We start from the raw sequence: 16,205 nt of genomic DNA, 5'->3' as shown, positions 1-16,205 counted from the left end.
CTGACTCACCAGGGAGATGAACCACGTCTCCCCTCATCCAACTGGGAGCCCCTAAGGGCAGGGACAGTATCCCATCAGGCTGGGGTTTCCCATGGTGGAAATGATGCACAATAGTTCCCCCCCCCGCCCCCCCCCCCCCCCCCCCCCCCCCCCCCCCCCCCCCCCGCTTATCCATGGTTTCACTTTCTGCGATTTCAGTTACCCAAGACCAGCTGTATTCTGGAAGCAGATTCTCCTTCTGATTTAGGTCGATAGTAGCCTAATGCTGCATCACAATGTCTGTGTCATTCACTTCACTTCATCTCATCCTGTAGGCATTTTATCATCTCACATCATCACAAGACAGGTAAGTTAGTACAAAAAGAGCCTACATTCACACAACTTTTGTTATAGTGTATTATAATCTTATACTTTATTAATTTTAAATCTATTACTTGTGCCTAATTTGTAAATTAAACTTTATCATAGGTATGTATGTATAGGAAAAACATAGCATACATAGAGTTTGGTACCAACTGTGGTTTTAGGCATCTGCTGGGGAACTTGGGATGTATTCCCCCACAGATAAGGGGGGACTATTCTATCTTCCACTTCTAAACAACTCCTGTGCTACACTCAACACTGTTTTAGCAGAGCCTGGGCAAGGCTGCATGGAGAGAGCACGCTTTATAGATGGCTGGACCCAGGGTGGAATCCTGCCTCTGTCACCACTCACCAGACCAGTGACATTAGTAGATAAATCACTTTATAACTCTGAGTCTCTCTTTCCTGATTGGTAAGGGAGGAAATAGTACTACCTCAAAGGTGTTATGATACAGAAATCCAGGAAACTTTGTATAGTGTACTGAGTGGGAGGTCTTGTTCCAAGCATTGGGGGATACAGAGGTAAAGCTGACACTTTTCCTGCCTCAAGAAGCATTCTGTGGGTATGTCAAGGGAGACTAGAGATATCACATATATAGGCCTGGCTATATGCCTGGTGATAAAAAAGAGGGGCCGATAAGGAAGGGGCATAAGGAGAGTGATCAGCTCTGGAATGGAGGGTATCAGATCTGCCCAGGCAGAGAGGGCAGGAAAGGGCATTGCGCTTGCACAGGAGAGCACTGGGGGCATGAAGGGTCATTGTTGGGGAAATGGGGCAGTCTGCTTGGGACAGGAACTGCCCAGCCCAGGTGAAGTGCCCATGTCAAGATTTTACCTTTTCCACTCAGACTTTTGCCTGGGTGGGCAAGCAGTACAGCACCTTTTTTGCTTTGTTCTGGGTATTATCTGTGGGGTAGGGACCAGCAGGCTCTGAGAGGCTGGGTCTCCACTCTCCTCCCCTCCCCTCTGCCATTATCAGCTGGGTCCAGATGGTCACAGGCTTCCTAATCTGGGATAATCAGAGGGTAGCAGCTCAGTTGGAACCCAGGGCTTTGTGATGGGCCAGTCCCAGCTGGAGAGACCCCACAGATAGGGCCCTGGGGCTTTGGAAGATGGGGAAGGGAATGGGGTTGGCCCTGTGCCGGAAGGGATGCAAAGAGCAGATGATAGCTCTTCAAAAGGCAATCTAAGTGCACGAGAGAGGGAGCCCCAGATGGGGCCTGGCCAGCTCCTCTGGGCCTCAGAAACAACAGGCATAGGACCAGAACCACTGGGTCTCTGCCTCACAGAATATGTGACATCTTTTGTCCCCTGTCTGTGCTCTGAGCTCATCCTTCCCCATCCAGCAGTTTTATTTTGCTGCCCATAGAGCCCCAGGCCACCCAGGTGCTTATGATGGTACGAGGAGCTTGTGCCCTCTGTTGACATTGGGGAACTCGGAAGTCCAGGTGTGGAGCTGGGCTGGCTGGGTTCTCAGGCTGGGGCCCTGGTGCCTGCCACCCTGAGCCTGCGGTTTGCTGTGAGCTTGGCCTCAGAGCTGCTGAGGGTCCCATGATGGTTTTTGTTCTGTTTCTGCTGCGTTTGTGAGTTGGGGCACCCCACCTTGGCCCTAGCATCTAACAGTGAGCCTTATTTGTTATCCTTTTTAGAGCTTTATCCCAGAGTCTGAACCCTAAAGCTGAAGCTTCTCCCTTACTCATGGTTTTATAATTCTGTTTCTGATCCTCGGACATGTTTACTTACTTATAAGCCTAAGCCTCTGTCTTTATTTTATTTTACATTTATTTGTTTATTTGTTTATTTATTGTCAAGTTAGCTAACATACAGTGTAATCTTGGCTTCAGGAGTAGATTCCCATGATTCATCACTTACATACAACACCCAGTGCTCATCCCAACAAGTACCCTCCTCAGTGCCCATCACCCATTTTCCCAACCCCCCACCCCCATCAACCCTGTTTGTTCTCTGTATTTAAGAGTCTCTTATGGTTTGCCTCCCTCTCTTTTTTATCTTATTTTTCCTTCCCTTCCCCAATAATCATCTGTTAAGTTTCTCAAATTCCACATGTGAGTGAAATCATGGTGTCTGTCTTTCTCTGACTGATTTCACTTAGCATAATACCGTCCAGTTCCATCTACATTGTTGCAAATGGTAGTATTCCACTGTATATATATACACATCTTCTTTATCCATTCAACAGTTGGTGGACATTTGGGCTTTTTCTGTAATTTGGCTATTGTTGATAGCGCTATTAAACATTGGGGTACATGTGCCCCTATGAATCAGCATTCCTGTATCCTTTGAATAAATTCCTAGCAGTGCTACTGCTGGGTCTTAGGGTAATTCTATTTTTAATTTTTTGAAGACCTTCCACAATGTTTTCCAGAATAGCTGCACCAGTTTGCATTCCCACCGACAATTAAGCCTCTGTCTTTTTAGTTGTCTGGCATTTATCTGTCATTGCTAAGTGTTTGAATTGGAGAAGGTAGTTTAGAAAGAGAGAACCATCCTGACCAGAACTGCTTCATGGATTCCTGAAGCTTCACGAAATCTTGAGTCATGGACTCTGCCACTTACTAAGTATATGATCTTGGGTGATTCTCATCTTTTAAGGCAGTTCCTTCTCTGTAAAATACAAATATTAATAACTAGCTTATTAAAAGTTTCAAAAATGCCAGTAATCTCAAATGTAAAGACAGTGATTACCTTTGGGATAGAGGTGGGAAGGAATGGGTTTAGGAATGGAGGTGCCTACAAAGGCATTTGTAAAGATCTGTTTCTTAAGCTAGATGGTGGAAACACAGATATTTACTTTATTATAATTCTTAAACTGTATAAAAATATATTCTTTTTATGCATGAAATGTTTCATAATTTTTTTAATATGTCCATACTGCCATCATTAAGGTGGATATATGAAGGTGCTTTGTAAAGAGTCAAATCAGGGAGTAGATGTTGGGCATTACTTCTCCAGGCAAAGCAGGCTTGAGCTGGAACACAGACCCAACCTTTGAAGGTTTTATTTCTATGAGAAGGGAGGGCGGCAATAAGTTAAGGGGCTATTTACATGGAGGAGCCATGAGGGGAGCAGTGGTGAACCCAAGTTCTCCTTCCTTTCTCTGTTTCCTGGCTCAGGCTGTTCAAGTCTGTGTCACCTGCTCAGGCTCTGAATGATGGTGATGCAACCATGGGAGCTGGTACAGCGCTGTAGGGATGGCTGGGCCTCCACCTGCCCACTGCTGGGATCAAAGGTGAAGACCTTGTCGGTGCTCTCCCCAAGATCATCCCGCCCACCAAGGATGTGGACCTTCCCATCACACGCAGTCACGCCACAGCTCTCCTGGTTGGACAAACAGAAAGATAATCAGCTATGGGGTCCAGCCTGGAGCTCCCTCTGTCCCTAGCTGGCCAGGCCAGACAGTAAAACCCCAATCCACAGAATATGAGCAGGCAGTCTAGATGGCAGGAAGGCAGGGACTGGATGAATCGGAGTTCAAGCTCTGGTTTGACCCTTACTAAGGGTTGCCTTAACAGTTAATGGGGTTAAGCAATTAAAACATTTTACATAGTTCCAGGAAGATAGTAAGAACTTCAGTAACAGTGATAACAATCACAACCACCACGACCGCTCTAGGATCTCAGACTCAGGCCAGAAATCTCAGGCTTTTAGAAGCACTGAAGGTCAGAACTGGCAGGGACCAGCAATCCAACCACACCCCTATGTAGTATCTTTGGAGTTTCAGGGGAGGGGACAGGAGATGGGGGAGACAAGGAATGCAGGGGCCAGAACATCTAGGGCCTGGACCTCCCTCCTCTAATATTACTAGGGCAGGGGAACTTACCAAGTCCCTTCACCCTGATCTCCCCACAATAGGCTACCAGCTGGTGGCCTTCAGAACAGAAGAGACTGCAGAGTCATTTAGACCAAGACCCCCATTCAAGGCTAAAGCACTTGGGACTAAGGTTCCATGCTCTGCCTTCATATGGCCTAACTGGTGGCCTTGGATGAGGCCTCAACCTCTCTAAGGCTGGTCTCCTCATCTGTGGAACACGTGGCTGATTATCATAACGAGGACAAAGCTAAGGAATTCTATATAACTGCCTAGCATGAAGTCAGAGATAAGACTCCCAAACTCTGAGATTCACATCCTTAGACATGGCACCTTGTTCTCCTGATTGCCACCAGTACCAAGGCTGTGCCCAGGAGCATCTACTTACCACAGGGCTGGGGAGGACAGCTGCCTCCCCCCAGACATCTGTGCCAGGGTCGTAAGTGAAGATTTTGCTCATGAGGCCTCCAACCACATAGATGGTGCCCTCAAGGGAGACAGCCTCGAGACAGCACTGTGAGAAGGGCGCCGGTGATCGCAGGCTCCACCGGTCCTCCTCAGGGTCAAAGCACTGCACCTGAGGGGCAGGAGGAGGGGCTGTGGTGAAGCTTCACCCCCCAACTGCCCTCCTAACCCACATCCTCCCATCTCTCTGGCTGGGGGGACTCATTCGACACATTTACCTGTGTCCACCAGGCCTGAGCTAGCATCTGCAAGAATAGAGGAGACCCCCTGTCCCTGCCCTCAAGTGTGCTGAGTCTGGACTCCTCCCTTTGTCCAAAGCCTCCTCATCCTTCAAGGTCTGGGAAAGGTCTGTGTCCCAGAAGATGGAAGTACCATCTTCATTAGTGCTAGAGAAGGTCTCAGAGAGCAGGCCCCCAAACAGAGATGCATTTCTTGTTGCATACGTTGTCAACCCTCTTCCCTGCTCTTGGTGCTCTGAGCTCATGACAAGACTCCAGCTGGGCTGTCTTGTAGTCCCCATTCCTACAGCTACCCACAGGCTTCCCAGCCCCACCAGTGTTGACAACACCTTCCACAATTTCTGAGGGCTTATCCTACCTCTGTGTTCACCCTTACTCCGTTTCCTCAATTGTTTCCTTGGAGACCCCTGGAATGGCCTATAATACATCAGTGCTGCACAAAAGGGTATTAAAGGGCAGTTCCCCAAGCCAGCCCCAGGAAGGTGTGTGTGTGTGTGGGGGGGGGATGGGGTCAGAATAAGGAGGGGTGAGGGATCCTAGTTTTTGAAAGATTCAGGTCCCAGGACCACAGACTTGTGAGGCCATCAGGAGAGGAGGAATAATTTTTATTCACAGCTTAAATGTTCAACAACTGAAAATTTGGTTGATAGACTATGGTTCACCCACCCAGAGAACTATTGAAATGATGGCTGTGAAGAGTTTGTAAGCATGTGGAAAGTTGCTTACATTTAGATGAGAATAAAAAGAATGCAAAATTTTACTAAGGGTAAACACAAAACTAAAACACAAAAGATTCAGAAGAAGCTTGGAAGGCAATGTACCAAAATATTAATAGTAGTTATCCTTCGGTGGTGGGGTCGTGGGTGATATTTTTCTGTTTCTCTGTTTTCTAAATTTTCAGTACTGCGTGGTGGTGGTTGTTTAAATGGAGGAAAAACATTTTAAGTAATCCCATCCTTGCCCTCACTTAATTTTTAAAATGTATTTGAAACCCCTATGGCACCAGGTAAAATATTCACGTCAGACCCACCATGTGACCTTGGGGTCATCTATCTCTCTGAACTCACTTCCTTGCCTGCAACCAGCAGGTCACTCCTCAGGGTTGTTGAGAGTGAGAAAATGGACGAGGACATGAAGGTGCCAGTTCTGCGCCTGGCACACAGCAGACCTCTAATGCCCTGTCTGTGCCCACCTTGTTGGTGCTGACACCGTCCTGCCCGGCGCCCCCGATCACGTAGATCCTGCCGGCGCAGGCCACCACTGCAGCTGAGCTCACAGCCTCTGGGAGAGGTGTTGCCGCCGCCCAGGTGTTGGAGAAGGGGTCATAGCGTTCTACGCTGCGCAGGCGCCGAAGGCCATCAAAGCCGCCCACCGCGAACAGCTGCAGGTGAGGACAGGCAAGGATGAGGTGTGGAGGCGACTTCCAGCGGGAGTCAGAGCCATGTGTGTGCCAGCCCCACGGGCTCCACTCTGTGCAGAGAAACTTTCTCCAGACCTAGATCACGTGCATCTCGGCACTGCCAGTGCCTGGGTGGCCTCCATCCACTTACCAAACCTCCCTGAACATGTTTCCTCTGTTAACTGGGAATAATGATATTGGTCTCTGGGGTGGGTATTAAATCTGTCTGTAAAATATCTGGCACCAGGCTGATGCTTAATAATAATAGCTAGTAATTTTTTGAGAGTTTATCAGGTCACTTCAGTGGTCCTAAGAAGCACTTCTATTTTCTGAGTTTGGGATGTAGCTTATAGAGATAATGAGCAATTTTTTTTTTTTTTTTTAAGTGGCAGAGTCAAAATTCAAACTAGTCTGTTTGGCCCAGAGCCCACACCTTTGACCCCTGACCACTAGACTGTACTATTATGGTGATTGGTATTAGCACTAGCATTATTTTTAACTTCAGGCAAGTAGCTTTCTTTTTGGTGCCTAAGATCCCTTCTTTCAAAGACAGTGTCTTAGAGGGCCTTCCCCCAGTAAGTCCATTGATCTGTACCTTGGTTCACAGGGCAGCAGCTGCTGGGTGTGCCTACCTGCCCCTGCATGACTGCCATCTTATGCCTCCACCTGCCCTTGAGCAGCGAGGCCACCTTGATCCAGGTGTGCAGAGGGGAGCTAAACATCCACACGTCATGGCTGTTGATGTGGCCTCCTAGGGAAAGAGAAGCAGCTGTTGACCCCAGGCCCTCTTGCTAGCCCCAGCACCCCTCAAGACCCAGAAATAAGGGCCCCCAGATGCAAAGGAAGTGTTAAGCAGGAAAGACTCCCCCCACTGTGCTGGTGTGAGGCTCTAGGCCTGTCACCTGGACAGTGTGCTTTGATTGAATGGTGGGAAGGTGTGAGGACAAGGGGCAGGAGTTTTGAGGAGAGAGGCCTGAAAAACTCAGGGAGAAGAAGCTGATCTTCACTGGGTGCCTTATGGTGGTATGCCAGGCTCTGTGCTCAGGGAAGCAAAGTGGGGGGCACTTAGAACTCAACTAGATATGAGTGCAAAGCGTGCCCAAGACAAGCATCAGGAAGGTGACGGGGGCAAAGGGAAAGCAGAGCCACCTGCTCTGAAATGGGTAAAGGTAGAGAGTAACCTAGGAACCCTGCCTCATTTCTGCCTTTACCTTCACAATTTCATGTCTGTTATCCCTCCATGAGGTGTTAGGGTTACTGTACCCAGTTTACAGATAGGAAACCCAGATGCGGCTTAGAAACCAAGAATGCACCGCTGAAGACCACATACGGCCTTTCACTCCAGATCAGTGACCAGATCCAGAACTTCTAGTCCCTGAAGCTGGGCACTGGTATGGCCTATGAGGCCAGGCCCTGGAATGCAGGCCATGGACTCTCCTTCCCCGTTCCTCCTGGGGTTACTGACCAGGGACTCACCTGTCAGAAGCACCCTTCCCAGGGACAACCCTGACTGCATCCCTTAGCCTGAGCCCATGACTCAAGCCCCAACTCTGTTTTATAGCTCTTGCTTCTGTGTATTCCCAGCAGAGGCCCAGCAACATGTGGTTGCTCACAGGCCATCAGGAGCCTTAGAGAAGTTATCCACTAATAAAGTGTGGCCTGGATTGTCCCTGAGGCCTTTCTGGTTCATTCTTCTCCTTATCCTTCCTAGACACCCATAGCTCCCTACCACAGTGCTGTCTGCCTAGACCTGGAATCAAAGCTTCCTTGACCTGACTCGACTCCCTTTCCTGCCTCATCCACAATACCTCCCTTCTTCTCCCAGATGCACTCAATCTGCACTTTGGAGACCGGAGTACCTGGGGTTCCTTTCTGCACATTCCTGTCCTATGCTGTTCCCTCCAGATTTTCAAGATCCAGCTGAAAAGTCTGGTGGTAAAGTGAAGTGTCTCTGCCTTCAGTGCCTCTCCAGGGCACCCCTGTGGAGGCACGGACTATTTTATTTAAGTCTCTGGGGCCTGAATCTCAGGGAGGGCACAATCTATTGGTATCAAAACAATCTGTGTTCTTCCTAGCTTTGCCATTTTTGAGATAATGGGAAAATTCTTAACCTCCCTGTGAAATGGGGCTGGAGGGGAAATTGAGTGAGTAATGTAAGCTACCCAGCATAATATCCTGCATGTGGTCTGCTAAATAGAAGTGATTAATAGTACTACAAACTGAAGTGGACTTTGGTGAATAAAGGTCGGAATCACACTAGTGATGGGCTCTGCAGGACTACATGCCACTTCAGCCAATAACCACAGGTCATCAAGAATATCCCACCCCCATTTCACAACTGAAGATTAAAACAAGGGACCTGCACGAGAGAGGCAAAGAGCCAATCCTGTGGGGCTCCCGCTGCAGACCTGTCCTCACCGGAAACATAGATGTCATTGCGCAGAGCACAGGCGGCGAACTCTGAGCGCATGTATCCTGGGAGGCTGGGCAGTGGGGTCCAGCGCCGGCTCTCTGGATGGTAGGCATCAGTGAAGGGCAGCTTCAGGAGCCCCTTGCGGTCGCAACCGCCGATGACCACGATCACTTCAGCTAGGTCCATGAATCTGGCATGGTGATAAGCCCAATGCCTGTTAACCTGCACACAACTTTTGGCCCTCCTCACCCTCCCGATAACCAGACTGTACTGACTTGCTGCCCTTCCATGCCTTTTTGTCCTCCAGTCCCGTGCTGGACTCTGACACCTCAACCTCCTTTCCAGCTCTTGATGGGAAGAGTGTCACACTAATCCTTAACCCCAATCTACTGACCTCTGAATTACAGAGAAAGAATCTTTACAGAGCCCTTGCCTAGAAAAGTCACCTTGTTTAATCCTTATGATAGTTTATTAGGCAGGGATTACTACTCCTTTGGCAGAGGAGGAAACTGAGGCTCACAGACTTTGGCTTGCCAGAAGTCATGGAGCCAGTAAGTGAGAGAGCTGGAATGCAAGCCCAGGTTGGGTGCCACTAACTCATTCTCTTCACCCTTTTCTGCCCTTCATCCCTAATGAAGACTGCCTAATTCTGCTGCCTCCCTCCTACTGTAATCATCTCCAAAACCCATTCCCTAATTACTAATTCCATCACCCTTTCAGCAAAGCATTCTCCCCTTCCACTAACCAACCCCTCAGGCTTTTGACCATACCAGAATTCCCAAGCCAAGCCACCAGCTTCATACCTAATTCCTTTGACAAATATTGAGCATCTTCTTTGTACCAGGCCCTGAGCTTAGTGTTGGGAGACACAGTGTGGGAAGACAGAGGCGTCCTGTCTTCTATCCTTGGGAGGGTGACAGACAATCTTGGACTACTCCATGCAAAGTCTCCTGGTTTGGCCCTAAGCCTCTCATTTTTTTCCAGGACCTGCCTATTTATAGCCTTTACTAAACTGAGCTCTCCGAGGTAAATGCTATTTCCAATTATTCCCAAGTCCCAGGCACCCAGTACAAGACCTGCACGCAGGGAAGCACTCAGAATTATGGATGGATGGATGGATGGATGGATGGATGGATGGATGGATGGGCAAGGCAAAGGATATGTGTAGGGTGTGAGATCCCCACCCCTCCCTCACTGGATCCTGAACTCAAGGGCAGCATTCCCAGTACCAAGTCCATGAAATGTGTGCCGAATGCATGACCGCATCTCATTCCGGAGGCACGATTAAGTGATTGGATTAAAGGATGCCACAGGGATGAGTGAAGAACCGGGGATGCGCAAGGGTGGAAGGCAAGGGAATGGGGGCCGTACCTCCGCGGCCGGGCCCGCAGCGCACCAGCTTCGGGGCCGAGGATGAAGCAGGCGCGGGCCTCGAGCAGCAGCGGGCGGCACTCGCGGTTGGCCTGCAGCAGCTCGTCGGCCTCCACCTTCTCCAGGAAGTAGGCGGGCGCCAGCAGGGGCAGCCGCACGTGCTCCAGCAGGCGCCTCAGCTGCCCGCGGCGGGCCGGCGCGTCGTGGCGCACCCAGCGCATGGCCGCCTCGAACACGGCCTCCTCGCGTGCCACGCCCAGCGCCGGGTCGGCCAGCAGGGCCGCCACCTCGTCGGGCGCCAGCTCCAGGAAGTCGGCGTGGCGCGCCACCTCGACGAAGGCCTGGCGCAGCACGCGGCCGCAGCGCTCGGCCAGCGAGGCGAGCGAGAAGGCGGCGGCCACGCGACGCAGCGCCAGGCTGTTGGCGGCGCGCAGGCGACCCTCGAGGAAGCTGGCGCAGGCCTCGCGCAGGCCCGCCACGCCCAGCCGCTCGGCGAGCGCCAGCACGGCGGCCGCCTCGTCCTCAGCGCGCAGCCGCACGCCCGCCCCGTAGACGTAGTCAAGCACCACGGCCAGAGCCGCCGCCGCCACGCCCGGCCCCGCACCCGGCGCTTCCGAGGCCACGGGCGCCACGGGCACTACGGCCAGGCCGCGCTCCGGCTGCCCCGCGGCGAACAGGCTGCGGAAGTAGGCGCTGCCCGCGCTGAGTGCCGCGCGGTGGCACGGGAAGTCTCGGCCACCGGCGCGCAGCACCACGTCGGTGAAGGTGCCGCTCAGTCGGTACGCATTGAGGGTCTGCAGAAGGCGCTGCGCGTGGCAAGACCCAGCGCACGGCCCTTGGGACCTGTGCTCCGACTCCTCCGGCACCGGGCCCTCCAGCATCCTGCCAGGTAAAGAGCACAAACGGCGTCAGAAATCCACCGGGTTGGGCCTGGCGAGAGGGCCGGAGGCCCCTCGTCCGTTCATCCTTGGTTCCTTGTCCGGTTTGCTCACACAGGTGTGCATGAATGTAACGCGTGTGCTTTCATTTATCCAGCTGCTCGTCATTCCATTCCTCCACCCAGAGCCCTAATGGCCATAGTGATCTAGTCCTTGCCTACCTGAAGGGCTAGGCCCTGCCTCGGCTGTATTACCTCTCCCTCGCTTACCCACTTAAGCCATTTTACTCTTTCTCTTCTTCAAACTCGTTAAGCTTTTTCTTTCTTTTTTTAATGTTTATTTTTGAGAGCGATTGAGCAGGGGAGGAGCAAAGAGAGAGGGGAACAGAGGATCTAAAGCGGGCTCTGTGCTGACAGCGGTGAGCCCGATGTGGGGCTTGAACTCATAAACTGTGGGAGCATGACCTGGGCAGAAGTCAGACGCTCAACCGACTGAGCCACCCAGGCACCACTAAACTTTTTCTTAATAACAGCAGGAGACAGATGGTAAGCTCTCAAATGGGATAATTGGAGGAGAGTCTAATAAGGGAACGGTTTACAAACACATCGTGTTTAGGGCCTCTCACAAGGGGTGAAGCAGTGCCACGTGGCTGCCAACAGCAGGAAGCCTTTAACTCTCCAAGGTCTGGAACAGGACGGCTGGGAGGTTACTGGAACCTGCACAAAATATCTGTGTGTGTTGGTGGGGGGGGGTCCCCTGACAGGAGCTGTAGAAGGGATTCAGACTGCCCCACAGAGACCCAGTGTGGTGTAGGGAGGTATAACTCTGCTCCCACTTGTCACCCCATCCTGTCTCCTGATTTCCTGTGGGTGCTCCACACTGACTAAACCCTGATTTTTCTTTTTTTCTTTCTTTTAGAGAGAGAACACACATGAATGGGGCAGAGGGGGAGAGAGAGAGAGAGAGAGGGGGAGAGGGACAGAATCTTAGCAGGCTCCATGCTCAGCACAGAGCCTGACTTGGGGCTCCATCCCATGACCCTGGGACCATGACCTGAGCCGAAATCAAGAGTCAGATGCTCAACCAACTGAGCCACCAAGTGTCCCCAAGCCTTGATTTTTCTATTTAATATTCACGTTTCCCCCATCAGTACAGGATCTGGCCCGTGGTAGGTGCTCAGTTAATACCTATTTAAGATTGAGCGAATGTATTAAGCTAGCATGTATTTAGAGCCTTTTCTGTGACAGGCAGTGAGCAAGATAGTCATAGACCCTGCCCTCCTGGATCTCACAGCTTGGTGGGGGTCCCACGGGGGAGTGTGGGAGCCGATAGCCAACTAAACCCAGTTGGAGGGGAGTCAGGGAAGGTGTTCCTGAGGAGGGGTGTGCAGACTGAGAAGCATAGGTGGACTTAGCCAGGGGAAGGGAAGGCAATGCAGGGAGCTTGTCACCATTTAGAGAAGAACTTTTGCTAAGGCCCAGAGAGAAAGAGTGCAGGAGGCTAGAGCCCCGCTGAGAGGGTAGTTGGCCCTCTCTCTAGTGAGTTCTCTCTGCGTTTTCAAGAAGCACGGTGGGGAAATGGAGCTAGCTCTAAGGACTGATCTGGGTTCTAACCCTGCCTCTGTCACTGAGTCTCTGTGTGAGCTGCACAAGTCACTCCCCTTCAGTTTCTTCCTCTGAAGAAGGATTGTTGTGACTTTGGGACTATCAAGTGGAATTTGAAAAGTGCTAGGTACATAGTACAAACTCAGCTAACATTTCTTTACATGTTTTTACACGAGAGGAAGGAAGCGCACCAGGTGTGTTAGTTGCTTTTATGTACATAATTTCATTTGATCCTCACAGCCCTGAACGTTTCTTTAGATGCCCCTGCCCTTCTTTGAGTCTGTCATAAGGAAGCAAAAGCACACAGGGAATCCGCCTTTCAGTGGTTGCTGTGAGGATGAAAAGAAAGGTGTTCGTGAAAGCACTCTAGAGACTGAAGGGCGGTACTGGGCTGGCTGCGATTTGGCCGTTATGAACATACAGTCTCCCCTTGCACACCTCCAGGGACTGGGAGCTCACTGCATGAGGTTGCATTGCCCTGGAGGTCAGATCTTGCCCAGTGTTAGTCTGGCTTTCATTGCTCATGCTCCGGTCATCCTTGGCGCTGGATCGTCCTGTCTCAGGATGACAGAAATGTGCTCCCCGGTGGGCAGCGTCCCAGGAAGCTAACTATGCCCAAGTAGAGGGGCTGGGCCCCGAATCCACCTGGCTCCCGACTCTGCATGCCTAGCTGCTCAGCCACACTTGCCAGGGTTAGGGGATGTTCTGAGGAGCAGCCCAGGATCAGCAGAGGGAGGTGAGAGAGGTCAGCAGAGCACGCGGCCCCCATTCCATTCTCTGCAGGCTGTTTGCTAAGAAAGCAGCCACCTCCTGGGCTGAGATCCAAGAGGGCAGGCCTCCTCAGGGTAAAGAGGGGCTTGTCCCTGCAGCACAGGGGCTGCTTGGCGGGGCAGAGAGGGAGTCTTCTGGAAGTGCATAAATACTTTTTCACTTTTTCATTCGTTCTAACTGCTGTCTAGTGCACTGGGCACTGTGGTCATGCTGGGACATCAGACTCAGTTTCCACCCTGGAGATTCCCAGTCTGGGGGCCGGAGGACACCCGGTTGCAACATGGAAGGTAGGGATTCCCAGGGAGGACCCTGCTGGGCATTCTCCCATCCCAGCTAAGAATCTAGGCACCTCCAGCCGAGGGTCCTGATGCAAACTGGGGAATCCAGCCTCTAGAAGTTGACATGCTACCCTGTTTCTTGTTCACATCCACAGCCACTCACACAAATACACATTCAGACTTGTAGACACCACACAGCCTTGCCGTGTGAGGGTCTAAGTCCCGGATGTACCTGGAACTTACCTGGCCATGCCCTCACCCAGGTGCTCTGTGGCTGCTGCGCTGGCACTGACCACTCCTCTCTGTCCTGCTGCCGCACCCCTGGCAGTCCCAGCTCCAATGTCCTTGCGGCTCTGCCTGGACTCCCGCTCCGGCTCAGCTACAGGAGGACAAAGGGGCTGGACGCCAGGGGGGAGGGGAGAGGAGAGGGGGAGAAGGGGAGGAGGGGACGCTGGGCTTTTGTTCCATTCCTGGACCAGCACTGGGAGGGACAGGGGGAAGGAAGGAGGCGGGAGTAAGCGTGGCATTGACTGTACATACATCTCAGGGAATGTTGTACCTGGATTGGGGGTGACCTGGCACTGGTTGTACCCCTGAATAAATGCATGGATGTGAAGGTGTAGGGGAGATTGCCCTAGGAAGTTGGGGTGTAATCGGGTGGTTGTGAGTGTACAGGTGTTCCAGGGTCCCTGTGAGTGTGGGAGTGCATGGGGACCTGGTGACTGTGTAGCACCGGGGTGGGTGTGATTCTATAGCTGTAGGTGTGACTAAGAATGTGATTGCATAGCTTAGAGGTCTCCCGTTTTCCTCCTGCTTCTGTGTGGCTCTGCTTTATCTGTGTTCCTATTTGACAGCAGACTTTGTCTTATAGGGACTGCATGTGTCTGGTTGTCTGCCTGGTGTGTCCCTCATAGTGTCCATCTCTAAGTGGTTGTTTCTGTGTTTGACATGGGTCTGTCTGTAAAGGACAGGAAGCTGTGCCTTGTGGATCGTGTGTGTCCTATATGTGTGGCACGGTATGAGTTGAGGTAGTTTTCAGCAATGTACCCACCTCGGAGGGGACCCAGTGAGGTGGGGCGTGGTGGTACTGAGCAGGCCTGGTTGGCATGGACAAGAGGAGGCAGGTTTGGGCTGGCCTGGCCTCGTGGACCCCGAGGAGGCAACCCCATAGGCTGGTCCCAGATCGTTTGCTGCCTCCACAAAGGACCACAGGGCCTAGTGTTTGAGAGGCGGGTGAGGAGATTTGCCTTCATGGAAGAGGTCAGCAACTGGGAGGAGGTTGCTTTGACAAGAACCCGGATAGGCCCAGGGCACTTGGGGTCTGGTCCTGGAACTGCTGTGACTTGCCATGCAGCCTGGGGCAGACTCCTGCTCATCCCTTGCCCAGCTCTTCATCTTGGCAGTAGGGATGCTCACAGTTCCTGCTCTGCCACTCTTACTGGGTTGCTGTGACACTCAAGAGGGGGTCTGTAAGTGAAAGCCACGTGCCATGTGGAGTCAGTGAGGCCTGGGGCTGAGTTTGTGGAAGGAGCTGGGATGGCAGGAGTCACCATGATGCTGGCCAAGTAGGCGTCCTGGGGGCAGAGTCTATTCCCAGAACCCCATGCCAGGGAATGGTCTGTCTCCCTTCCCCCCAAGAAAGGAGTATGTGTTGCGATGTGTCATAGGTTATGGGAGATTCTTTTTTAAATTTTATTTATGTATTTTGAGAGAGAGAACATGAGCAGGGGGTAGGGGCAGAGAGAGAGAGAGAGAGAGAGAGAGAGAGAGGAGAAAGAATCTCAAGCAGATTCTTGACGTGGGGCTTGACGTGGGGCTCGACGTGGGGCTCGATCCCACATCTCTTAGATGGTGACCTGAGCCGAAACCAAGAGTTGGACACTTAACTGATTGAGCCACTCAGGCACCCCTTGGTCACTTTTTATCTGTACTTGGGAAGGATGGCCCTAGAGCAGGCTCACCCGGGGGAGGCTGTGTCCCTGAGGTCCAAGGGAAGGAGTGGGATGGGGAGGGACCCTGTCTCCGGTTTCCCTGTGAACAGGGCAGTCAGTCTGTCCTCCACAGACCAGGGGAGGATGTGGGGATGACATCAGGAAGGTTGGGTTCTCAGTAATTCTTCAGTCAAGGGACAGGAGCCAGCATTGACCACAGAATGCAGGTTCAGCTGAGGGTGGAGACAGGACTGGCCCTCTGCCCACCTAGGGAATGGTCTCCATGCTCCCTCTGCTTTGGGGGATGAGGGGAGGCAGCTGGACTGCCTGTGCACTGGGGAGGTGGGTACATTGTAGGGCCCCGGTGAGGGATGCTGACTAGCTGTCCCACTCTGAATTTCCAGCCCCCTCTACCTGCTCCTGAAGACTTTGGGAGGTCTCAAGTTGCCCAAGTGTGGCCATGAACCTGGGACATCCTGGCCAGGGGCACTGGCTGGACAGGAAAGGGCTGGAATGAAAGGTCAAATCCACTTTCCTGGGTGGGCCTGCCAGAGGCTGGAGAGGTTACTGGGGCATTTTGTGTAGAGCAGTGCAGCCCATCCCTGACCTGGCTGTTCAGGATTTCTCTTATACTTTGTGCCCAGGGAAAGGTGGGAGCTGACCT

The 16,205-nt window shown here is 52.0% G+C and overlaps 1 protein-coding gene across 1 annotated transcript; it reads right to left on the bottom strand.

Moving 5' to 3' along the window:
• Positions 1 to 3,153: 3,153 nt before the first annotated feature.
• Positions 3,154 to 15,028, bottom strand: KLHL35 (kelch like family member 35). The gene is made up of 7 exons (XM_058687721.1): positions 13,854 to 15,028; positions 10,080 to 10,961; positions 8,714 to 8,898; positions 6,928 to 7,046; positions 6,089 to 6,277; positions 4,581 to 4,769; positions 3,154 to 3,702 (listed from the first exon to the last, which is right to left on the bottom strand). Exons 1-7 carry the CDS (start codon positions 14,150 to 14,152, stop codon positions 3,514 to 3,516), a joined length of 2,052 nt encoding a protein of 683 aa, XP_058543704.1. The 5' UTR covers positions 14,153 to 15,028; the 3' UTR covers positions 3,154 to 3,513.
• Positions 15,029 to 16,205: the final 1,177 nt, after the last annotated feature.

This window comes from Neofelis nebulosa, chromosome 10 (genome assembly GCF_028018385.1).
Source record: "Neofelis nebulosa isolate mNeoNeb1 chromosome 10, mNeoNeb1.pri, whole genome shotgun sequence".
Classification (NCBI taxonomy): Eukaryota; Metazoa; Chordata; class Mammalia; order Carnivora; family Felidae; genus Neofelis; species Neofelis nebulosa.
Note: the sequence above shows the minus strand (reverse complement) of the source record. Positions and strands in the feature narration are given on the sequence as shown.